This window comes from Idiotropiscis lumnitzeri, chromosome 8, assembly GCF_059441095.1.
Source record: "Idiotropiscis lumnitzeri isolate Australia: NSW breed Sydney's pygmy pipehorse chromosome 8, RoL_Ilum_1.0, whole genome shotgun sequence".
Classification (NCBI taxonomy): Eukaryota; Metazoa; Chordata; class Actinopteri; order Syngnathiformes; family Syngnathidae; genus Idiotropiscis; species Idiotropiscis lumnitzeri.
The window spans coordinates 1,470,001-1,495,358 of record NC_142398.1 but is presented as its reverse complement, the minus strand read 5'-3'; the positions used below and the strand labels follow the sequence as shown (position 1 = coordinate 1,495,358).

At 46.2% G+C, this 25,358-nt stretch overlaps 1 protein-coding gene across 7 annotated transcripts in view; it reads left to right on the top strand.

Annotated features, from left to right (window-relative positions):
- LOC148331475 (palmitoyltransferase ZDHHC5-A-like) overlaps positions 1-25,358 on the top strand; it is a 97,408-nt gene that overhangs the window by 55,583 nt on the left and 16,467 nt on the right. For 6 of the 7 annotated variants that reach the window (XM_088301836.1, XM_088301834.1, XM_088301837.1 and 3 more), the window contains 3 exons: positions 811-913; positions 7,178-7,269; positions 16,107-16,233. In XM_088301836.1, the coding sequence (XP_088157962.1) occupies positions 811-913; positions 7,178-7,269; positions 16,107-16,233 (322 nt within the window). The remainder of the gene's footprint in view (positions 1-810; positions 914-7,177; positions 7,270-16,106; positions 16,234-25,358) is intronic. The other variant, XM_088301838.1, reaches the window with a different exon arrangement.

Sequence of the window (25,358 nt, the reverse complement as noted above, 5' to 3'; positions counted from 1 at the left end):
TCAGTAAAAGTATCATGGATTTTGGGGAAACATAAAAAAACGTTCAAGTGATGGGGAAGTAGTGAAGGAGTGCTTAAATGTGGTTGCACAAACATTATTTAAAGGAAAACACAAAGCCCAGATGTTTCAAATAATCTACCAAATCCCAATGGCCCTGACTCCGTTCCAACCCAGATTTAAGTCACTGGCAGGGCAGTCACAAACTCATTTTTCTCATTAAGAGAAGTTAAAAAAATACTCAAAAGAAAAAGTGGTGCCAAAGCTCATTTTGAATGAGTTTTTCATGAGAACAGCCGTTTTTATTGATTGTGTACTGAACATGTTGACCTGGTTTACTTGGATAATTAGGCGTTCCGTTTTTTTTAGGCTAATAACTCTTTGATTTAAAAAAAATAATAAAAGATGTTAACTCAATGCTTAGCACTTGATATATTTCTGCAGGAGATATTTTACAGTTTTTTTTTCTGAAAGTGGCACCCTTAAATTCCTGGAGCCACATTTTCTTGAATGTGAAATAAAGGCCTTATATTTGTTTGACTGGCAAAGGAGTTTAATGGGAACATTGCTAAATATTTCGTATATAAGTGCGCTCTGTTGAAAATGACTAAATATTGAAACTATATAAAAATGTGAACATAGGCTAGACTTTTAGGGAAGTTGGACTTTGGTTCAGACCTTTTAATTGGAAGAAATTTTCGTCGTGGACCTCTGTGACTTTTAATTGAATACCTCTGGTGTATAGCTTAAAAATGATCTGGGTGAATGAGAGTATTAGCAGGCCATATATTCCTTAACATTATTCTTTTTCAGGCTGGCTGTAATGTGTGTTGCGGGCCTTTTCTTCATTCCAGTAGCTGGTCTCACTGGTTTCCACATTGTACTTGTAGGAAGGGGGAGAACTACTAATGAGCAGGTAGGAAATATTTTAACGTCACCTTTTTTTGTCTTCTTCACGTGCACTTAAACCATGTGCACCCTAATATTCACCGGGGATAGGGACACTTGGTAACTTCGAATAACAAAATAACAAATTTCCACGAATAATTGATCCACCAAGACAGTGATGATGATTGCCCAAATTACCGTATTTTCGCAACAGGTGCTATTTCTGTCTTTGAAGCACACACTGGGCGCGCCGCCTTACAAGGCGCTAGCTCAGCTGCTTTTAGCATAGCAATAGCTCGGCTGCTCGCGCTGATTCAGCCCATGGCAATTCACTTTGCCTCAATACCATAAGCAATCACCACATTTCAAAGACAGTTGCCATGATACCATTGACAATCGCTATCATTAACAATGACTCTAACCAATAATAGGTATCATGGCAATAGTCTACAAGACTACGTCAGGGGAGGGACTTCACTGGTCACCACACTCCTTAGAGTCACGGTTTCAAAAAAAAAAAAAAAAAAACTCAGCATACAAGCAAACAATGAAATAAGATTAACACAAAACATGTATCTCTCATGCCATCAATATACCAAAAAGAAATAAAAATAACACAAAATGATATAGCAATGGCTTCTTGGGAGCCATTAGAGCAATGCCTTCTGGGAGCCACTCAGACTCAGCCAATCACATGGCTGTTTAGAGAGATTTGCATGGCTGTTTAGAGAGATGTGCTGTTATGCTTTGGGCTTTTTGTCTGTTGTCTAAACCTGGGACGTTTCTTGCTTGCAATAACATAAATGATAAGACAGACTACAACATTGTGGACAGCTGCCCTTTTGTCCAGCTTTCTCCCACACCATCACCCAAACACCATAGTCACATAATGTATAGTCATGGTCACTTTGAAGCACAGATGACTCACACTTTGTCCAGCAGGGTGTGCTAACATGCACTCCGAACAGCCCAATGAGTAAAAGGGTTGATGGTCGCGAGTGATACTTTGTCCATATAATGAGCGCAGTCGCCTTACAAGGCGCTGTGTTAGTTTAGGGGAAGATTTGGGACTTTTAAGTGCGCCTTATGACTGCGAAAATACGGTAAGTTAAAAACGGTTCGCCATCATGATCCCCATGTAGGGGTGTCCTTATCTGATAATCTGTATCAGATAAGATTATGATATCAGCCCAAAAAAACAGTACTGGAATTTATTGGACTACATCCGATATTAGCACTCATAGACGAGCAGTCCATTCAAGAATCCGCTCTTGAATCCAGCAGCGTCGAGAACAGGCGTGCATAGCCCACGTGATCCAAAAAAGTGCATAGCCCACGTGATCAAAACAACCACTCCTGTAAAGGAGCTTGTGAAGACTCTGGGTCTGGGAGTCACCATATTTATTAAAAAAGAAAAACAAACATTTAAGTTTGTGGTTAAAAAAAAAAAAAAATATATATATATATATATATATATATATATATATATATATATATATATATATGTGTTAAGAGTTATCCAGTATAATTTAAGATATCCTCAAGTGGGCATGCACCAATTCTGAGACGGCATATAAAGCAAACAACCACAGCTTGTCTTTTGCAATATGTTTAATGTGTGTACTAGTGAACAGGTCAGTGTCTGAGTTTGTGGGCGTTGTATAATAATCACCCAAGACACGCTGTGTTCTTGTTAACACCCCGTTTCGTCATCACCTGGAAGTTCCTTCCACAACACTTCAATACAAAGCATTATGGGACATGTAGTCCCAAATACCTATTACTACACCTCCCCCTTTTAGTAGAAAGAAATCCTACAAGTAAACAGGCATAATTTGCATAACCATTAAAGAAATGTAAACATTTTCTTTCTGTTCTAAACATCGACAGAAACACCATTTTTTTCTCATTATTCTTTTAAACAGCATTTTAAACTACTTGCTTTCCATTTAAATGAACAATCGCCATCATTCACAAATCCAATCTATCACGGGGCCTCACGACGCGACCGAACCTTGTAATAGTCCCGGTCGGTCTAATGTGACTTCCGTTTCTCCTGAGAATCCCCCTGTCAGTCTCTACCATGTAGGATCTGGGAGTGTTGGCAGGTCCAAGTACTTTGCCTGAAGACGGTTCCGATGTAATCCAAACTTTCTGTCCCGTTGTTAGTTGTGAGAGTGGTCGAGTCCGGAGTCTCTGATAGGTGTGTTTTTCCTGCTCCCCTCTTCCTCCTTCTTCCGAAAGGTCAGCCAGTCCGGCCACTTGGGATCCAGCTTGGTAGTAAATTGAGGCAAGGTCGTGCGCAGGTTTCTTCCCATTAACAGCTGAGCATGCGAGTTCCTGTGTACCAGAGGGGTGGCCCTGTATGCCAGCAGCGCCCTGTGAAGATCGATATCTTTTTTCCACAGGTCCTTGACTTTGCGGACTGCGGCCTCTCCATTGGCCTGGGTGTAATGGGGGCTGCCAGTGACATGGGTGAACTGGAACTCTTTCGCGAACTGTTTAAACTGCTCAGATGAAAACTGTGGTCCCTTATTCGATATCACCGTCTCTGGACTTCCGTGTCGAGCAAAGGTCTCCTTGACAGCCTTGATAGTGACTTCTGCGGTCACATGTTTGAGTTGTGCAACTTCAATGTGCCTCGAGAAAAAAAGTCCCTTATTTTCCGGCACACCTCATCTTTTTCCTGTCCTGACCTTATCTCTTCCAGCCTTTTGTCCGAAGCTGGAAGACAACTAACAAGAGTGTCCACGAAAACCTCCACGTCCTTTTCCAACTGGAGCTCTCCTGCAGAGGGCGGACCTCCAACTGGAGCGCGTGACAGCGCGTCAGCCGTGACTAGGGTTTTTCTCAGAACATGGATGATTTTGAAAGTAAAGCGTAGCAACCTAAGCCTGAATCTTAAGATGCACGGTGGAAGGTCATCCAATCCTCTTGTGCTCAAAAGAGGGACCAGGGGTTTTTGGTCTGTTACCAGAGTGAATTGTAGCCCCATGAGATAAGATGAAAGTCTTTCACACGCCCACGTGACAGCAAGCGCTTCTTTTTCTATCTGTGCATAGTGCTTCCCAGTGTCTGTTAGTCCTCTTGAAATGGTTGCCACATGTCGTCTGACTGTTTTTGTGTGAGTACAGCTCCAAGAGCAAAAGCTGATGCATCTGCAGCAACTCGTGTTTCTGCTGTGTTGGAGTACTGAGCGAGCACCTCAGGAGAGCTTAGTATCTCCTTAAGTTTCTGGAACGCTGTTTCCTGTGGCTCAGCCCAAATCCATTCATTTCTCCCCGTTTGCAGCTCCTTACGGTGTAGTTGTGGTAGCCAGCTGTGGCATAAACTTGGCGAGGTAGTTTGCCATGCCCATGAGACCTCGCACATCATCTACACATTTTGGCTGTGGGAGCTGCTGGATAGCCTTCACCTTTTGCGGGTCAGCCTCGATGCCTTTATCTGAAACCTTGTGTCCAACAAACAAGATCTCGCTTTTAGCGAACTCACACTTCTCATTAAGAGTGAGGCCCTCCTTCTGGAAAGTTTGGAGCACACGATGCAATCTCTGGTCATGCTCTTGCCTATCTCTGCCATACAGCATGACAGATTACTCCCTCCACCTCTTCCAGCATCTGCGACATCCTCCTTTGGAAACGCTCCGGTGCCGATGCTATGCCAAACGGAAGGCGGTTAAAATGGTACCTCCCAAACGGCGTGATGAAAGTTGTGAGTGGCCGTGACTTCAAAGCGAGCGGGACTTGCCAAAATCCAGAGCGAGCATCCAACTTTGTAAACATTTTGGCATCTTTCATCATAGCAAGAGACTGATCCACTGCAAGAAGAATATGCCGTTCTCTTTTCACTACGTTATTCAGGTCGGAGTGAGATCCACGCATATTCTGGGTGGCTTGTTTCCTGGTCTGGGAACAACAACAATGCCAGAACACCATATTCTGTAGGCTCAGTTATTTTTTAAATAACTCCCATTTCTTCCATCCTCATTATTCCTTCCCTGACTGCATCCCGGAGGGGGAGAGGAACACGTTGTGGAGCGGAAAGAGCAACAGGTATGGCTCCCTGCTCTAGCTGAATGCGATAAGGCTCTGTCGTGGGGCGGAAAGAGCAGCAGTTCTGGCTCCCTGCTCTAGCTCAATGCGATACGACTCCTTCAACACTGTTGGGTATGTCGCCCTAAAATCTATCTCAGTGTGTTTGACTGCGTCCACTCTGTAAACTAACCCCAATGCCTCACAAGCTGGTCTACTTAACAGTGGCTGGACTAAACCTGAAACTTGGCAGACATCCTGAGATGTGCAGCGACCTTTTGCTGTCAACTGTGCCCTAAAGCAGCCCTTCGCTTCAAGTGGGTAACTAGCTGGCCCAAGGAGTTTGTTTTTAGATGGCTGTAGTTTACCATCCCTTTCGGGTTTGTACAGTCTCACTGGCATTGAAGTTACATCTAGCCCTGTGTCAAGTTTAAACTGAATATTTTCCCCATTTAACTTGACCTTTTCAACCCAGGGCATCGACTTCACTGTATTAATCTCGCCCAAGAACACACATTCCTCGCTGTCTGCATCATCTCGGTTTTCTGTGACATCCCTTAGCCCTACAGCTTCAGTACTGCGACAAACTACAGTAAAATGCAATTTTTTCTGGCATTTTCTTTACTGTATTTCTCGGGCGGGACAATCTTTCCAAGAGTGTTTGTTCTTGCGACCGCACCGGCTGCACTCCTTCTTTGGTACTTGCTTAGTTTGAGTTTTTCCTTTCTTAGAGTTTATCTTTATAGCGTCACCGTTCAGCCTATTGTCCTCTGCAGAGCTGCTGTGTAAAAACGTTTGTTGCATCTTCACAGTTTCACTCTGCCTGACTTTTTGTTTAGCTTTGGACAGTGTTAACTCTGAGTCCATTTGTAGCTGTTCTGACAGTCTTGTGTCCTTCCAACTACAATCCGGTCCTGTATAAGTTCCCCTTTAAGCGCTCCAAATCCACAATTTTCTGCTGGTTTATATACTGCTGTGATAAATGACTCAGCCTGCTCACCATCTTGTTGACGTCTGGAGTTGAATTGTGCTCATTCAAAAATGATGTTTTTTTCCCACATAGTGGTTTTCAAATGCTGCTTTAACAGCTTCATATTGCTTCATATCTTCAGCAGTTAACGGCAAAACCGCTAAACCGTCATCAGCTGCGTCTCCCATCGCATACAGGAGTGAGTTTATCTGATATTCATCAGTTTTTCCATCCAACGCAGTTGCAATACGAAACCTTTCAAATCTCCTGATCCACTTTGGCCAACCTGACGGACAGTAAAAGTCAAATGGCTCCGGGGGGGATAACTGCACTGTGGTCGCCATCTCAGTTGATGAATCCCTGGTTTCTTTAACGTTCAGGACATCAGCTTGAAGTTCCTCTCTCTACTTTTTTTTTTTCCGTGGCCGAACATGCCGAGCGGAGCCGTATCCTAGCAACGCAGCAAAAATAGCCAAAGCTACCTGCCGTTGTCTTCCACGCCAGTCATTTACGGTGCAACTGCCCGAAAAACGTCTTCCGGCAGCCAACTACACTTTACTGAGCCGACAATAATTGTGAAGACTTGCAGTTCGCCACTTCTGACACCATCTATAATAATCACACGAGACACGGTGTGTTCTTGTTAACACCCCGTTTAGTCATCACTCGGAAGTTCCCGCCACAACACTTCAATACAAAGCATTATGGGACATGTAGTCCCAAATACCTATGACTACAGGCGTGACGAAAACAGTTTATAATAAGCAATGTGTTTTTATATGATAACAAATGTACAATAATATACAATTATTCCATCAATATGATCAGAATTTCTTAATTATGTGAGGCCAGCAGAGAAGGCCTTGAAGGCCTCAACCGCCCACAACTCATGAAACTTGACACATCCTTCGGTGAATGTTGGCATGACACGACTGTGTCCAGTGCTCCGGAGTATTATCCAGCATGCCTTTTAAGCACCATGACCGAGTAGAATAAGTACCTGTCAGTCAACATCTCCATGGTGGCGTAGAAATGGTGAGTGGTGAGGGCTATATTCTAAGCAAAAGGCTGTAGTTACAAATCACAACGCTCGATTCAGATGCTGAAGAAATGCTGCTTGACAGGCAGTGAATAATGACCATTTTCTGCGAATGATGAAGGATTTAAAAAAAAAAAAAAAATAGAAGATGCATTTGTAAATGCTGAACCACAAACATGCTGGCTACACTGTACTAAATCATAATAATGATGTCCATTCCTCTGTTGTTCTTTACTTTCTTATCCTCTTTAGGTGACAGGAAAGTTCAGAGGAGGAGTTAACCCTTTTACCAATGGGTGTTGGAAGAATGTCACCCATGTCCTCTGGAGTTCACTAGCACCTAGGTTCACATTTACAGTTTTATTCTTTTACTTATTACCACTCCATCTATTTGACTTCACATGTGCCATGATGTCCACAGAACTTTAAAAATAATAAAATGTAATAAATGAAAATTGCAAAAATCACATGACCTGCAAAAGGCAGCACATTGGATGGAATACTAATAGCTCTTTTAACTATAGTGATTACATTAAAAGGGTTTAACATGCTGAAGAAGCTACAGTGTGTGAGAATCCTGTTGAAGCCATAATTGAAACAGAAAGGTGTCAGCAGTGTATTTGTTACTGTTTCACATTGGGAACCCATTAGAAGATTTTAAAAAGGTGAGAAGGAAAGTTGAGTAAAGGTCAAAATGAATGAGAAGTCGAAACGAATTACCGTATTTTTACGGCTAAAAGACGTGCTGTATCAAAGGGCGCAGCCCCAGTTGAGGGTGCTATTTCTGTATTTAATACTCATACTGGGCGCGCCGCCCTACGAGGTGCATGCTACCTCGCGCATTCTAGCTCGTGCATGCTAGATCGCGTGCGTGCGCAAATAAGGGATCGCTGTCGCTGCGATGGACTTCTATGACTGATCTGCCAGATGTCTCACAACCCCAACCCCTACAGCACTAACCCGAATTATATTGTTGCTCAACAACAACAACAACAATCAGCAGCAGCACCTCAGACCAATGAGAGATGCCATGGCAACACAGCTAATCAACAACGTCACGGGAGGGATTTTACTGGTCACAACACTCCTTGAGTCACGGTTTCAAATCAAAACCAAAAATATCTTAGCATACAAGCAAACAATAAAACAAAGAAATAAAATTTACACAAAACATGCATCTCTCATGCCATTCATATCCCCAAATGAAATAAAATAACACAAAAAGATTACAGCAATGCCATTTAGCCTCAGCCAATCACATGGCTGTTTAGAGAGATGTGAGTGGTGTGCTTTGGGCAGTGGGTTTTTATTTATTTTTTTTATATTTTTGCAGTCTGTTGTCAAAACCTGTGATGTTTCTTGCTTGCAATAAACATGAATGATAAGACAGTCTACGACATCGTGGACAGCTGCCCTTTTGTCCAGCTTTCTCCTGTACTGTCACCCAAAACACGTATTCTCAATGTATTTGTCACAGTCAATTCGAAGCATAGATGTCTCAGACTTTGGCCAGCAAGGTGTGCTAACATGCACTCTGAAATACCCCATGGGGGAACAGGCTCAATGGTCGAGAGAGTTGCTCAGTCCATATAATAAGCGTGTCACATTACAAGCCTCGTTTGTTTAGGGGAAGAGTTGGGACTTTAAAGTGCGCCTTATGGTCGCGAAAATACGGTTCAATGAAGTTGGAAAAAAACCCACAACAAACTGGGTAACGATGTCCTTCATCACAGACTGGTTTGTGGCCGCCAAAAAAAGGCCAAAATCCGACTGCCACCGACAGTTACGCTTGCGGAATAAGTCATCAGTACCCCTATATCCACTCTTGAGTAATTGCACACTTCAAGAACCAAGACAAGTGCACAGAAAATTCTCCTGAAACCCCCCCACACCCTGAGCACTGACTCTTCCAGATCCTCCCCTCAGGTTGGCGCTATCAAAACCATGTGCACCAAAACCAGCAATCATTCAAACAGCTTCTTTCCTCTCACCATTAACTCCCTAAACCAGGGGTCTTCAATTCTGTTCCTCGAGGGCCGGTGTCCTGCCCGTTTTCCACCTCTCCCTGGTGCAACACACTTGAGCGATCGTTATATTGCTTCTGCAGACCTTGTTGATTATCTGATCATTTGAATCAGCTGTGTTGCAGCAGGGAGAGATGGAAAACCTGCAGGACTCCGGCCCTCGAGGAACAGGATTGAGGACCCCTGCCCTAAACAGTGGACTCAAACTCGATAGTGGAACTCTGTAAATGTTTGCCAACGTCACACATAATGGGGCATTATTACCGCACGGCCCATTGTTGTCAGGGTCGGGGGTCGACGAGGAGGGGGAGGACCCAAAATGCGAGGAAGCAGGAAAAGGTGTAACTTAAGGGAATTTATTAAGGAACCAAAATAATGACAAACAACGTGGCAGGGTGCAAAATAACAAAGGCTAACTTAACGTGTTCGAGGCCGGTCTGGCGTATGTCCGGGAGGCGTATGTCCGGGAGGCCAGACCAGCGAGTCTTTTCGTGGCCCTTCAGGCGGCCGTGCAGGTGGCCAGATCAATAAGTCCCACCGCGGCCATTCAGGCGGACGTCCGGGAGAACTCGAATGCCACATGGAGTCCGCTGACGAGGCTGAGACGAGAAGCGGCGGGACGCCGGATGCAGCAGAGGCAGGAGCTTGGTGTGGCGGCGGGCCGGGCGCAGCCGAGGCAGGAACTTGGAGCGGCGGCGGACCGTCGGGTGCCGCTGAGGCAGGAACTTGGAGTGGCGGTGGTTTGTCGAGCGCCGCCGAGACAGGAACCCGGAGCGGCGGTGGGTCGTCGGGCGCCGCCGAGACAGGAACTTGGAGCGACGGCAGGTCGTCGAGCGCCGCCGGGACAGGAACTTGGAGCGGCGGCGGATGGTCGGTTGCCGCCGAGACAGGGACTTGGAGCGGCGGATCGTCGGGCGCAGCTGAGGCAGAGGCGTGAAGCGGCGACGGTTCGTTGAGCGCCGCCGGGACAGGAACCTGGAGTGGCGGCGGATGGTCGGGTGCCACCGAGACAGGAACTTGGAGCGGTGGCGGATCGTCAAGCGCAGCTGAGGCAGAGGCGTGAAGCGGCGACGGTTCATCGGGCGCCGCCGAGACAGGAACTTGGAGTGGCGGTGGTTCGTCGGGCACTGCCGAGATAGGAACTTGGAGCGGCGGCGGATCGTCGGGTACCGCCGAGACAGGAACTTGGAGTGGCGACGGCTGATCGTCGAGCGCCGCCGAGACAGGAACTTGGAGCGGCGGCGGATTGTCAGGCGGCGCCAATGCAGAGACGAGAAGCGGCGGCGATTCATTGGACGCCGCCGAGGCAGAGACGAGAAGCGGCGGCGGTTCGTCGGGCGCCGCCGAGGCAGAGGCGAGAAGCGGCGGCGTGTCGTCGTCCACCGCCGAGGCAGGAACTTGCGACGGGGGCAGGACGTGCGCCGTCGGAACAGGGGCCTGAGGCGGACGCGGGGCGTGCTCCGCCGGAACGTGAGCTTGGGGCGGACGCAAGACGTGCTCCGCTGGAACGTGAGCTTGGGACGGACGCAAGACGTGCTCCGCTGGAACGTGAGCTTGGGACGGACGCAAGACGTGCTCCGCTGGAACGTGAACTTGGGGCGGACGCAAGGCGTGCTCCGCCGGAACGTGGGCTTGGGGCGGACGCAAGACGTGCTCCGCTGGAACGTGAACTTGGGGCGGACGCAAGACGTGCTCCGCTGGAACGTGAACTTGGGGCGGACGCAAGACGTGCTCCGCTGGAACGTGAACTTGGGGCGGACGCAAGACGTGCTCCGCTGGATGGGTGACTTGAAGCGCTGGCGAGGCGCCGGAACAGCGTTCAGCAGCTGTCGGGAAGCCGGGACGGGGCTCAGCAGCTGGCGAGGAGCTGGAACGGGGCTCAGCAGCTGGCGAGGAGCCGGAACAGGGCTCAGCAGCTGGCGAGGAGCCGGAACGGGGCTCGGCAGCTGGCGGGGAGCCGGAACGGGGCTCGGTAGCTGGCGGGGAGCCGGAACGGGGCTCGGCAGCTGAAGGGGAGCCGGAACGGGGCTCGGCAGCTGGCGGGGAGCCGGAACGGGGCTCAGCAGCTGACGGGGAGCCGGAACAGGACTCAGCAGCTGCAGAGGAGCCGGAACGGGGCTCAGCAGCTGGCGGAGAGCAGGGACGGGGCTCAGCAGCTGGCGGGGAGCCGGAACGGGGCTCAGCAGCTGGCGGGGAGCCGGAACGGGGCTCAGCCGCCTGCGGGGAGCCGGGACGGGGCTCGGCGGCTGGCGGGGAGCCGGAACGGGGCTCAGCAGCTGACGGGGAGCCGGAATGGAACTCAGCAGCTGGCGAGGAGCCGGAACGGGGCTCAGCAGCTGGCGGAGAGCAGGGACGGGGCTCAGCAGCTGGCGGGGAGCCGGAACGGGGCGCAGCAGCTGGCGGGGAGCCGGAACGGGGCGCAGCAGCTGGCGGGGAGCCGGAACGGGGCTCAGCAGCTGGCGGGCAGCCGGAACGGGGCTCAGCCGCTGGCGGGGAGGCGGCGGCGGGCCGGGCGCAGCAGGTGGCCCGGGCGCAGCCGAGACGGGGGGCCTGATCCCTATCAGCCTGCCGCCAAAGGGAATCAGGGGACCGGGAGACACGAGGGACGAGACTACAGATGCTGGTGATCGTGAGCTATGAAATGACGGGGGAACGTGGTCAGGTGCGGAAACCGACGGTGAACGAGGTGAGCGAAGTGGCCGTGACTTTCGTGATTTGCGGCGTGAAGCGCGCGAGGTGGAGTGGGAGGTGGTCTCAAAAAACTCAAAGGAAAAGGGTGTCAAGAACTGTTCGGGGGGAGGAAGGTGATCGGTCTTAACTGAGTCCGGGTTGCGCTGGGCATCTAACAGATTATAGATGTATTCGAAGTCGTCCTCGTGGTCCGAGTCGACAAAAACGTGGGGGGCATAGTGCTCAAAATCATATTCGGTATCGGGAACTACCAAAAAGTGAGGGGGTGCCCGGTCTTGGTGCTCGAAATCCTCCTCATCATCGGAGTCGATGATGAGGTGGGGAGGTTTGCCCGGTTGGTAATCTACACCGTGGTCGGCAGGCTGATGAGGGCGGTTGTTCTCACGGCGGCGTCCTTCTTTCTTGGTCGGTGCATTCTGTCAGGGTCGGGGGTCGACGAGGAGGGGGAGGACCCAAAATGCGAGGAAGCAGGAAAAGGTGTAACTTAAGGGAATTTATTAAGGAACCAAAATAACAAAGGCAAACTTAACGTGGCTAAACCGGATCAAAAGAGTGAGGAACAAGGACAGGGACAAATGCTAGGGGACGAGAGCGGGAGCGAGAGCGGGGGCGAGAACAAGAGCATGAACGAGATCAGAGAGCGGTCGTGACAGTCCGTAACGGAGCAATGCACCGACAATGAGTTGTTGGAGTGAGGTGTTCATATAGTCCAGTAATTAGGGGAGCAGATGGGCATCAGGTGTGTGCGGCTAACGGGGAACAGGTGTGTGGCTGGTGGGGAACGAGTGCTGTAGGGAACGCCCCACTCAGCTGACAAAATAAACAGAATGAAGATATGGCAGGAAGGTGAAGAAGAATAATAACAAAAACACTGACATGACCGACACGGGTCATGACAATTGTAGCTTCAGATCTCGACATACTTGTACATCTGTCGTTGATCATTTTCCACAGCACTGACACTTTTAAGCGCTCAAGACCTTCTGCATAATCACACTCCCAAAGTTGGATTACAGGTACTGCTACTGGTCACTCAAAAAATGGTGCAAAAATGATCATCTACATAACCAACAAGTATTATAAGCACCGCACCTATGATCGCTTTATCTCTGCTTTTTTGACTCTCCAAATTGTTGCACAGCTGTCATTGGGGTGGTACTATTGCACAAGTTAAGCCTTACATTGTGGATGGACTTTCTTCATTTACGTCATGTCTTTGTTCATCATAGTTAGTTGTTACTGTAACATTAGTGGAGCTCATACTTCATAAGGCATTTTGTGTTAATACTTAGCCAATAAAGATGATTCTGATTTTGTCAACGAGGACATTTTTTTTTTCACCAACCATTCCGTGGATCGTGCCCAGTCAGCATCGTTTTACTTGATCCGTATGGATCACAGGTAAAAAACGAGTGATAATGGTGCACTGCTTCCCCCCTTCTGAGACGCTGGATGGTGGACCAGAATTTCCTTCAAGACATCCAGACGCATTTTACATTTGCCTCACGAAACTCCTCCCATGCCCGGGTTTTTGGCTTTGCAACCTCCGAAGCTGCGCTCAGCTTGGCCAGCCGGTACCCTGCATTTGCCTCGGAGTGCCATAGGTCAGAAAGGCTCAATAAGACTCCTTCTTCAGCTTGATACCGTTTCTTATTGCTGGTGCCCACCAACAGGTTTGGGCGCTGCCACCATGACATATTTATTTATATACGGAAAGGATTTAACCTGACGCACATCACAGGTGCACTTCTGCCTTCTCAGCTATATCTGTGGCGCTGCGTGCCAGCCCCTTGACATTGTTGGCGCACTTTTGCTGCATTTATCTTCTGTCCATACATCCATCCACACTTATAAGGTGTCGGGTTGGGTCGGCAGCAGCTTCACCAGTGAAGCCCAGACTTCCCTCTACCCAGCCACGTCTTCTTGCGCTTCTGAAGGGATCCCCAGGCATTCCCAGACGTCTCCTGCGTCGTTCTTGGGGTTTCTTGCTGGTGGGACATGCCTGGAACACCTCATCAGGGAGGCATCTAGGAGGCACCCTTATCAGATGTCGAAGCCACCTCATCTGGCTCCTCTCAAGTGAAGGAGCATCGGCTCGGCTCCAAGTCCCTCTCGGATGACTGAGCTTCTCACCCTATCTCTAAAGGAGAGCTCGGAGACCCAGCGGGAGAAACTAATTTCGGCTGTTTGTATCCAAGATCTTGTTCTTTCAGTCACGACCCACAGCTCATGAGCATAGGTGAGGGTAGGAACATAGATTTACCAGTACAACCGAGAGCTTCGCCTTTCCAATACAAGGTCCGCATCACAGCAGATGCTGCACCAATCCGCCTGTTGATCTCACACTCCATCCTGCCCTCACTCGTGAACAAGACCACAAAATTCTCGAAATCTGAGATTTGTTGATCATCCCAGCTGCTCCAGTGAGAGTTTGAGATCACGGTTTGGAGAAAGTAACACATCATCTGCAAAAAGCAGAGATGCATTACTGAATCCACAAACTGTAGACTGGTTGGAACTCCCGTGCACCTCGAGGACACTACCAAGTGTATAGAGCTGGTCCAATGTTCCATGGCCTGAACGAAAACCACACTGCTTCTCCTGATTCTGAGATTTGACCACCCGACGGACCCTCATCTCCAGCAACCACGCATAGGCCTTACCAGGGAGAGTGAAGATTGTGATGCCTCTGTAAATAGAATACAACCTCCGGGCCACCCTCTTAAAAAGGGGGACCACCATCCCGGTCTGCCAATCCAGTAGCACTGTCCCAGATGTCCACGTAATGTTGTAGGTGTGTGTCAACGATGACAGCCCTACAACATCCTGAGCCTTTAGGAACTCCGGGCAGCTCTCATCCACCCCCCTGCTTGTTAACCACCTCAGTTACTGCAACCCCAGAGATAGACAAATCCACGTCAAAGTCTTCAGGCTCTGTTTCCTCAAGAGAAGGCATGTCGGTGGAATTTAGGAGGTCTTCAAAGTATTCTCCCCACCAACTCACAACGTCCCGAGTCGAGGTCAGCAGCATCCCATCTCCATAATAAACAGTGATAATGTACTACTTGGACCAGAACTTCCTCCAACCTGTCCAAAAGTCATTTTCCATGGCCTCACCGAATTCCTCCCACGCCTGAGTTTTTGCTTCAGCTACTGCCAAACCTGCATTCTGCTGCCTCCAGAGTACCATAGGCCAAAACGGCCTGATAGAACTCATACTCACACATCTCTGATCAGTCGCCTCTACAATGGAGGCACAAAACATCCACTCTGACTCAATGTCCCCTAACTCTCGCAGGATGTGGGCAAAGTTTTGTCGGAGGTGGGAGTTGAAACTCTTTCTGATGGGGATTCTGCCCAACATTCCCAGCAAACACTTATAAGATGTTTGGGTCTGTCGGGTTGGACCGGCATCATCCCCCACCATTGGAGCCAACACACCACCATGTGGTGAACAGTTGACAGCTCTGTCCCTCTCCTCAGCCGAGTGTCCAAAACATGTGGCCGCAAATCAGATGATACAACTACCAAGGAGCTGTCACCTCAACCTAAGGCGGAGAGAGGCTACCCTCTCGTTCACCGGGGTAAAAGCCAATGTACAGGCACCAAGTCCGGGGGCAGTATGCCCACACCTGCTTGGCGCCTCTCATCTTGGATAACTCCAGAGTGGAAGTGTGTCCAACCCCTCTCAAAAGGAATGGTACAAGAGCTCAAGCAGTGTCTGGAGGTGAGCCCGACGATATCTAGTCAAAACCTTTCTGCCTTGCACACCACCTCGAGCTCCTTCCCTGCCAGAGAGGTCACATTCCATGTCCCAAGAGTGAGTTTTTGTAGCCGTGATCGGAGCGTCAAGGTCCCTACCTCTTGCCGCTACCCGCCTCACAGGACACCTGACCCCTTTAATACCTCAACTCAGAACCTTTTAACTGTGAGGCAGATGTGCTTGCTGCATGTGCCATAATGCTACTCTCAATACATTCAAACTTAATGCAGTGAACCCCCACTATTTGCAGGTGGTTGGATCATGCTGCAAAAACACAGTGATTGAAAGGGGGGGTTGTAATTGCAGCTAAATGTCACAAGATGACAGAAATCACTTAAAACAAAGAGCATAAACACCATGTAACATAGCCCCGAGGTGTCTTAATCAACCGTCTTCAATCCATTTGTGTCCCACCCCAAGCCTTTTTTATTTTTTTTAACCCATGTCCTACAGCATGTGCAAAAATATTTAACACAGCCTGCATCCCTGATTTTTCCCCGCCTTCATATATTGCCATGTACAGCATGCGTACTTGTTTTCCTCATCTCTCGTCTGCAAACGGATGCCAAGAGGTTTCACCTGATTGCATTTATTCAAAGCTGAATAAGTGGAACATACCCTCCCTCTTGTCAGTCATCTAGTCTCTTTTTCTCTGTAGCTTTGGTCAATGGCCGATTGAAACTTACTTTTGTTTCCTCTGCAGATATTTGGCAAGAGAGAGGTATGTGGAGAGAGTGTGTCTGCAGCCTCCATTTCTACGGCCACAACTGACTGAAGTCCAGCTAACCGCAAAGATTCTGGACAATGGTTTAAAAAGATATCTGCATAAGGTGAGATCAGATCAATAAAACTTATTTTATTATTTTATTTTATTTTTAAAACTGATTGAAATCAATCAGTCTGGAAAAGGTCACAAAGCTATTTCCAAGGCTGTGGGGCTCCAGCAAACCACTGTCATGGCTATTATTCACAAATGCAGAAACCTGGGAACAGTGGCAAACCTTCCCAATAGTGTTCGACCAACAGAGATTACAAGAGTTGGACAAAATGCGGTCAAAAGCATCAGAAAAATAAGAAGTAGAATTCCTACAGAAAAAATTGTGATTTTTACCAAATTGCAGTGTTGGGTAAAACATACGTCTAAAATCATATCTGTACATCCAGTTCTTATTGTCCAATGGTGGTGTCATTGTCCTCTTCTACTAGTTCTGTAGTCCATCAATTTTTCCCATTTGTCTTCAAAGCAAATCTCTCTTAGTCGTGTTCGATGTGTGATTCTCTCCATTCCAAATAATTCTTCCACAGTGCACATCCACTGCTCCACGGTCTGTCAATAAATTTTATACCTTAATCTCATGATAGGCCGGTACGGTGGACGACTGGTTAGCACAATGGCCTCACAGTGCAGAGCTTGTGGCTTCGATTACGGCTTCCCGTGTGGAGTTTGCATGTTCTCCCCGTGCCTGCGTGGGTTTCCTTCGGCTACTCCGGTTTCCTCCCACATTCCAAAAACATGTATGGCAGGTAGATTGGACACTCTAAATTGCCCCAAGGTATGAGTGTGAGCATGGATGGTTCGTCTATGTGTGCCCTACGATTGGCTGTCAACCAGTTCAGGGTGGGCCCCGCCTACTGCCCGAAGACAGATGGGATGGGCTCCAGCATCCCCCCGTGACCCTTGTGAGGAGAAGCAGTACAGAGAATGGATGGATGGATCTCATGATCACTTTTTTACTCTCTGTCAGAAGCTTTTTAACAAGATACTCATCTCCCTTCTGTTCTATAACCCATCTTAAACTCCCTAAATAAAGTATCTTACATGTTTTCGGTATCTCATACCCCATCATTTTTCTTAAAGCACACCATATTTCATCCCAGTATACTTGTAGTCCTTGGCAAAACCAGGATATATGCGCGGAATCAACATCCATGTGTCCACATTCTCTAGCATTTTTTTCCTAATATTCGGGTTAATAAAAAATCTGACCATATTTTTCTCATTTAAATTCCCTCCAGATCCTGGAGCCTGTGGATGTGCACTGCATTTTTAAAATACCCCGCCATTTTTTTCTATTATTATATTTGCACTGTAGAGGGGATCTGTCACTTGTTGAGTGGGATTCGTACCCACAAGCAGACAGCAGACAAAAGTGTTGTAAAAGTCTTTATATACAAAAATTCCAAGGAAAAACGTGGAGGGCTGGATTCAGAACACATGGAAAAAAGCTGATATCCTCACTCGAAGAAAGCTTAACGTACTGACAATGTGTCACTGAATAACTCAATCTTAAATACTCTAAAGCATCAAGCCCAAATGATATAATTAAAGAACAGATCATAAAAGGACCATAGCACCCGCATGGCAACTGATACATAAAGATATGTCACAAGAGTACCCCCCTTCAAGGGCCACCTACTGGTGCCCAGAAACTAAAGGAAAGAAAAAAAAACATGTCAAGATCCAAAACACCAAATAAACATAAGTCCAAAACAAGAAGAATTAAAGTAACTGAAGAAACACTCGGAAAACATCTTGACTTGGATCAAGTCAGCAAACAAACAACAGGTAAACTAGACAATGACAATGAGCCAATAAAGACTAAGAAAACAGGAAACTAAATACAAACAGACAAGACAATGAGTAACAACAGAGCAAGACGCAAAGTGTATAGGGGTATGATTGGGTAATGCCAGGGATTGCGTAAACTAGCATAAGCAGAGGAAACCTGCTTGACTAGGACTAAGACAGCAAACAACAGCAGTTAGATGTGACAAAGACAAGGAACCAACGAAAACAGAAAGAAAGTTAAAGTTAAAAAAATTCAAACAGATGAGACAACATGGGACTGGATAAGACACATAGTGTTAAAGGGAAATAATTGGGTAATCCAAAGGATGGGGCAAACTAGCACAGGTGGACACGATAATCTAATGAGACATACCACAGAACACAAGGAAAACATGAAACTAAATTCTAAATAAAAAGCAAAACTATCGACCGATCAGGGAAGGCCAGCCTAGAGAGTCTTGGTGGGTCTAGTCCTGTGGGCGACCCGAAGGCCAGAAGAGAGGATCTTGGTGGATCCAGTCCGGTGGGCAACCTGGAGGCCAGAAGAGATTGTCTTGGCGGGTCCAGTCCGGTGGGGGACCTGGAGGCCAGAAGAGAGGGTCTTGGCAGGTCCAAAGAGAGAACTTACACGAAGGGCGTGAGAGTGGTCAGTAGGCTGAAGGAGGTAGCCGGCAGACGGCTTTTACGACCCATTGGGGAGGGATTTCCGGGGAAAAGGCGAAGGAGCAGCCAGTTTCAAAACTGTTTGAAGGAAATTAAAGATTGGCTGAAATAAAATTTTTTGAACCTGCATGAAAATAATATTGAACTGTTTGTTAAACCTGACCATGCCATTGACCTTGTTGGTCCTCACGGTTTCAAATGAGCAGAATACTTATTTGGCTTCTTCAGAGCTTGCTGATGATCATTTGAATCAGGTGGGTTGCATCCGGGAGAGATTGAAAGCATGCAGGAAAGCGGCCCTCCAAGACTGGATCTTGACACCCCAGAACTAAACTTTGGAATGAGCTCCCTCTAAACATTTGCTCTGTTTTAAGTTGTTTTATGTTTTAAGTCACTCTTAAAAACACATTTATTTCTGCTGGAGTTTAACATGAGTTGAGCTGGACATTTGTATCTCTGTTTTTAATTTTAATTTGTATTTTTTTCCTCTTTTGTGTTTTTTTTCATGGTACTCTGATTTAGATATGCCATATAAATTAAACCTTGACCTTAACTGCTCTTCAGCACACCCTCAAAGGTACTCCAAGAAGGGTACTCGGTTTTGTGCATAGGCACAAATAACAGCCAGGACCCATCAGAAAATAATAAGTATGACTTGAACCCTTCATTTTAACTTAATAAACTTTCTATTTATTGATTAATTTTTAATTAATTAACCTTAATTCTAACCCTTCTAATGCTAGGATGCTTTTGTTTGTGGGGGAACTGCACAGGGGTAGCATCAAGCAAAAGAGGTGGGGCTCTTCCTTCTCCTCCGACAGAAAACAAAGCTTGAACATCGCTAATCAATCTGGTGACCGGTGGTTGCTAATACTTTGGCTGCTAAATGCTATCTTGGTTGATTGTTCAATAGCTGCAAACTTGTCGATACAGTCGCGAAATACGCCAATTTACTTGCTGTGATGGAGCAGCTCCGTCAATAAGGACGGTGCAGCATGGTACCGGGGACGTAATTGCGCACACACATGCACCGCACATTCCCATACTGATGCATTCATTTCCACCCCGTTTAATGCATACGCACCCACCTGGCACCACATCAATACCACGTCAGTCACAGTTTTAATAGAGCGACTGAGGGCGCACACTTGGTAGTTTTATTATGGATGGAAGCATACAAGGATGCACACGCGCGCACATTCAAATTAACACTCACCAGTCATGAGTCGCGGCAGACAGGACACGACATAGAGGAAAACCAAACAGAGGGGGAGCTTCCGCATTGCTTAAATATGTCTGTTTTGTGCAACAATTATGTCAGGTGATGCCCAAGGGGAGGGGCGAAGCATATATAGAGGGGGTTGTTTGGGTAAGAGAGGGAGAGAGGAGGAGAGGTGCTGCAGTGAAGGTAGTGCCGGAGAGTGAGACATTGACACATTTTGCAACGTAGCTGATAGGGTAGTTGTGGTTAAACTCCATTCAGTGGTTTTGTAAATATATAGATATACACACTTATTTTTTGTAAATTACTATTTTTTCACTTTTTTCTGGGTTTTTGGACTTTTTGGGGACTTTTCACTTTGGAAGGGCTGCACAATAAAGATCACTGTTGCACATATTCTGGCTACGCCATTTATTTTGGACGAGGTCGAAAAGGAACTCGCGACAAAAAATAAAGGATTATTTCTAAAAGCCCCAACAGTCAAAGGCCGTGACGTACTGGATAGGGCTGGCTATGAGATGAATAAAGTGCTTCCATTTGCACAAAAATAGGCCCATTATCATCAAGGTGAAAGTCTGACCAATATGCCATACAATTTATATCAGCTGCCCAGTAATACAACCGAAAGTTAGAAAGGGCCATACCACCCTGACGTTTAGCACTCTGTAAAAATTCTTTACGCAAACGTGGCTGTTTGTTGTTTCATATGTAAGAAGATATAGTTGAGTCCAATTTCTTGAAATCTGAGCCAGGAATTAAAACGGGTAGACATTGAAACAGGTATAAATAACTGAGCAATACCGTCACCTTGATGGCATTAACCCGCACTGATAATGAGATAGGTCTTTCTTTGTCCTAATCAGCAACTTTTCAAAATTGTGCTGCATTAGGCCCTTATATTGTTTAGTTATGGCTACTCTCAAGTAACAAAAGCTGCTGTATTCACTTTAAAGGTTAAGATGACATCCCATCCCTTTCAATATCCAAAGGCATCAACACGCTTTCATGGAGGATACACTTGTAGCCTAGAAATCACTTTAAATGCCTTTAAAAGATAAATTTTTATTCATCAATATGGCAGCTACTCTTGCCTTTACCTGAAAGATAGAATGGAAACGCTGCCCCACCCACCCACCACTCAAACAGGAGTGATCTGACCTTCGAAGATGTGTTTCTTGGAGAAAGGCCATCATTGCCCTCAATCATTTCAGGTGGCCGCCCAGTACTTTCTTTTTACCAGGTGGCTCAAACATTCCAGTTTACAAAATCTATGTTGCCGGTCATGCTGATCCCCTTTGTGATGTTATTAAGACAGGATTTAGCCCCAAGAACAAAAAGTAAAGCAAAGACAATTTATTATTCATCACAAAATAACCGTGAATGATAATATTGCAATGCGTGAGCTCCCCACCCCTGAACCCCCCCTAAACCCTTAAGGCGATACGAGCTGTCAAACTGATCAGCACACCTTCCTTATCTAACTCCCACTTTAATAATAAAACAAAACAAAAATTGCCCTTAAAATATATTAAATCCGATACTGAACACTCATAAACGTTAGTAAAAAAGCAAAAAAAAAAATAGAATGAAGGGCCCTCGCAGCCCTAGCAAGGTTGGGGCAATGGCACGTTGGGATAGAAAAAAACAATTTTCATAAGATATAATTCCTATGAAATTAAAAATGGCCTACTTTTGAGTGTAGAGTAGGGCTTCTGAGACAGTTGGTAGATCCCAAGCTGTTACATGTGTCTCCAACCTTTGCTAGACCTTGTTGACACGTACAACCGAGGCGTCTTCGCTAAAAAATTGCTGGGGCTTCGTTGAGCCATTTCTGGTGAAATCACACAATAACCTAATGAAATATCAATGCTAGTGACAAGGCTGATGTTGCAGAGTTCCATGAGTTTTCAAAAAAGTTTATACCCTTGGCGACAAGAACATTGCCCTGGAAACAGCTTTTCGTGAAATGCACCATCGTCATCTTGCCCTATCATAAAGGCCAAAACACTCTTCCGACCAAATATGAGGTACTGTAATACCCCGGTTATCGCGGTTAATGGGGACCGAGACCACCCGCAAAAACTGAAAATCCGCGAAGTAGCGGCGCACCTTCAAAAATGCTTAAAAAAAATAAATAAATAAATAAATTATATATATATATATATATATATATATATATATATATATATATATATATACGGGTAGAGAGAGAGAGAGTGACATTCATGTTATAACAAAAAAAAACCTGTAAAATATGTTGTCTGTTTACAATAACAATTGAGGGTCTAGAACACTGTTCTACCGAACAATTTACTTACGAAGAACCAATTTTCGTTATCAGCTTTCAAAAACAAGCAAACACTACAATTAGCTAACATAATTAGTCCGTCGTTTTGCGCAACAAATTAATATTTATAATTTCGATTTCTGGGGGTTTAAGATTACAGTAATACCTGTACATGAATAAAATTGTACCATACCATATAGAAAATGGGTGTAGAGAGAGAGATTCGTGTTAAACAATCAAACAATAAAACTGTCATGACCCGTCTCGGTCATGTCAGGGTTGTTGATTAGTATTATTGTCACGTCCCATGCCATGCTTTCGTGTTGTTGTTTTCTCGGCTGAGTGGGGGTGTTTTACGCCAGCGCTCGTTCCCGCCCTGTCTCGCCCGGCTGATGAGACGCACACACCGGTTCCCCGTTAGCCTCCCAGCTGACTCTCATTTGTACTGTTAATTACCGGACTATTTAAACACCCCGTGCCGACTGCTTGGCGTCTGTGCATTGCTCCCGCTAGACCCTCTATACGCGTTTGCCCCGATTGCTCGTTCATCCCGTTCTCGTTCACGTTCATGTTCATTTGTAACTTGTCACTGTCCTTCCTCCCCGTCACTTTTTGGTCTAGTCACGTTCTGTTCACCTTCTGTTATTTTCGCACCCCGCCACGTTTGTGTTTGTCCAGTTCCCTCGTTTTGTCGTTAATTAAACTCCCTTCAAGTTACCCGTGCCTTGGCTTCCCCGGATCTTTGGGTCCTCCCCGCTACCTCGCCTACCCACGAGCTTAACAAAAACAAAATTTAACTGACCTCTTAAAATAAGTTCTTCTAAGCGTAGTTGATGAAAAGACCTGTGCAGTACGATGAGTTAAAAACGATGAATGACTGCACAGGCGCATGAAGAGCTTTACTGCTCCTCGGATGACGGCGCAGACTGTCATGACCCGTGTCGGTCATGTCAGGTCTTTGTTTGTTTTTGTCACGTCCCGTTTCGGTCATGCCATGTCTTTGTTTTGTTGTCCCAGCTGAGTGGGGGCGTTTCTTCCAGCGCTCGTTCCCGTCCCGTGTCATCATGGCTGGAGAGACGCGCCCACCAGCCACACACCGGTTCCTCGTCAGTCACGCAGCTGTTTCACATTGACTTCATAATTACCAGGACTACTTAAGCGCTCGGGACCGACTGCTTGGCGTTGGAACATTGCTCCCTCTGCTTCCTTTCCCTGACTGTCATGGCCGAGTCCTGATATCGTTCTCGTTCTCGTGCATAAGTTATTTGTCACTGTCCCTGTTTTCCTTGTCATTTTGTTCTGTTTAGTTCCTCTTCGTTATTTTGCACTTTGTCACGTCAGTTTGTTTTCTCCCAGCACCTGGTTTGCCCTCTTAAGTTCCCTCATTAAATTCCTTTTAAGCTACCCTTGCCTGGCTTCCGTGCATTTTGGGTCCTCCTCCCTCACCTCGCTACAAGCGAGCTTGACACAGACGATGCAGGAGAAGCTGCAGGAGGCGGCGTAGTGGCTATAGGAGGTGGCGTAAGGGATGCAGGAGGCGGTGTAGCGGCTATGGATAATATATTTAATATTTTTTGATATTTTTAATTTTTGAATATTTTTTTTAGACCCGCGAAGCACTGAACCCGCGAAAGGTGAACCGCGAAGTAGCGAGGTATTACAGTATATCTGGCAGAATAACATAAACCAAATAAAAACAAAACAAAATATTTCTTTCAGCCAGTAGGCAGTGTGGTAAATTTTGTTGCTGATGTGTGGGTCTGGCTCAGCTTCCCTCCGGATGGGTCGCCAAGCATAGCAGAGTTGGTGATGGAAAAAACTTCTCCGACACAGCCATTTTGGTTAGAAAGAGATTTTATTCTGGTCACATGCTGAAAAACTAAACAAAATGTAAAAAAATTGGTGGTGGAGGGTGCGGGGGCCGCAAATTCTTTTCTTCTTGGTAGGGGGGGCGTGACAGAATATAATTGAGAAGCACTGGCGTAGACAAACAACCATCCGCGCTCACACTCACACATAAGGGAAAATTAGAGTGTCCAATCAACCTGCCATGTATGTTTTTGGAATGTGGGAGGAAACCGGAGTACCTGGAGGAAGCCCACGCAGGCATGGGGAAAACATGCCCCTTAAACACACAAAGGCCGGAGAGGAATCGAACCCACAACCTCTGCACTTTGAGGCCATCGTGCTAACCAGTCGGTCACCGTGCCGCCCTATTTAAATATATATTTAAATATTTCTCGGGAGCACTACCGAGCCATCTTTTAAAAATGTCACAATAATTGAATAAAATATTGATGAGATTGTCAGGCCTGATACGTGTGTAAAGTTTGATGAGTTCCCAAGCCAACAGCTTTACATAGTTTCACAAATTATGTGCTGCAATATGATGAAGGCCTAAAAATCTCTTTCGAACAAATATAAAGAAAATCTGGTCAACCTCTATGGAGAAAAACACCCAAAAAATATATTTTGTTTAGACAGTAGTTGTCGCTTCCACTACAATAAAAATTAAGTTCGTAGATGTGTTCAGGGCTGGTCTATTATCAAATGGGAGAAAGCTTTAGAAGTAATTATCATTTGAGTCAAGTTACAGCAGATTTTGTAGTCATGGTGAAACCAACCAAAAATGGCGGACATTCTTTTAAGTTTACCATATGACTCCAGGAGATTTTTTTGTAGGCCTGTTAAATATGATCCCAAATTTTCACAGTTCTAGATGAAACATAAAATTGGGGCTGCTTTTTTTTATTGGCGAACTGTGCGTTGCCACGCCCATAGCTTTTTGAGAAGAATCACAAATTTTGTATTTTGACATCATAAAGGCCAAGCAAATATGAGGTAGAGCTTGTTAACCTCTTAGGAGAAAAACATCAAAGAATGAAATATTTACTTTCTTTAGACAGTCGGTGGCGCTACCAGTACGATGGAAAACAAGTTTGTAGATGTGTTCCGGTCTGGACTATTATCAAATGAGAGAAATCTTTAAAAGTAATTGTCATTTCAGTCACAAATGCACCACTAAATGATCCCATAATAACCAATCCACTAGTTGGCAAAGTCCACTAGTTGGCAAAGTCTTTATGTCTGACCGCATTTGCGTTGGAGCTTTTTATTTGTTCCGTTAGAGGAAATTTCACCTCCACCTGACAATAATTGAATGTCATGTCAGCAATATTGCGCTTTTCTGGACAACCGGACACTCAAAGCGCTC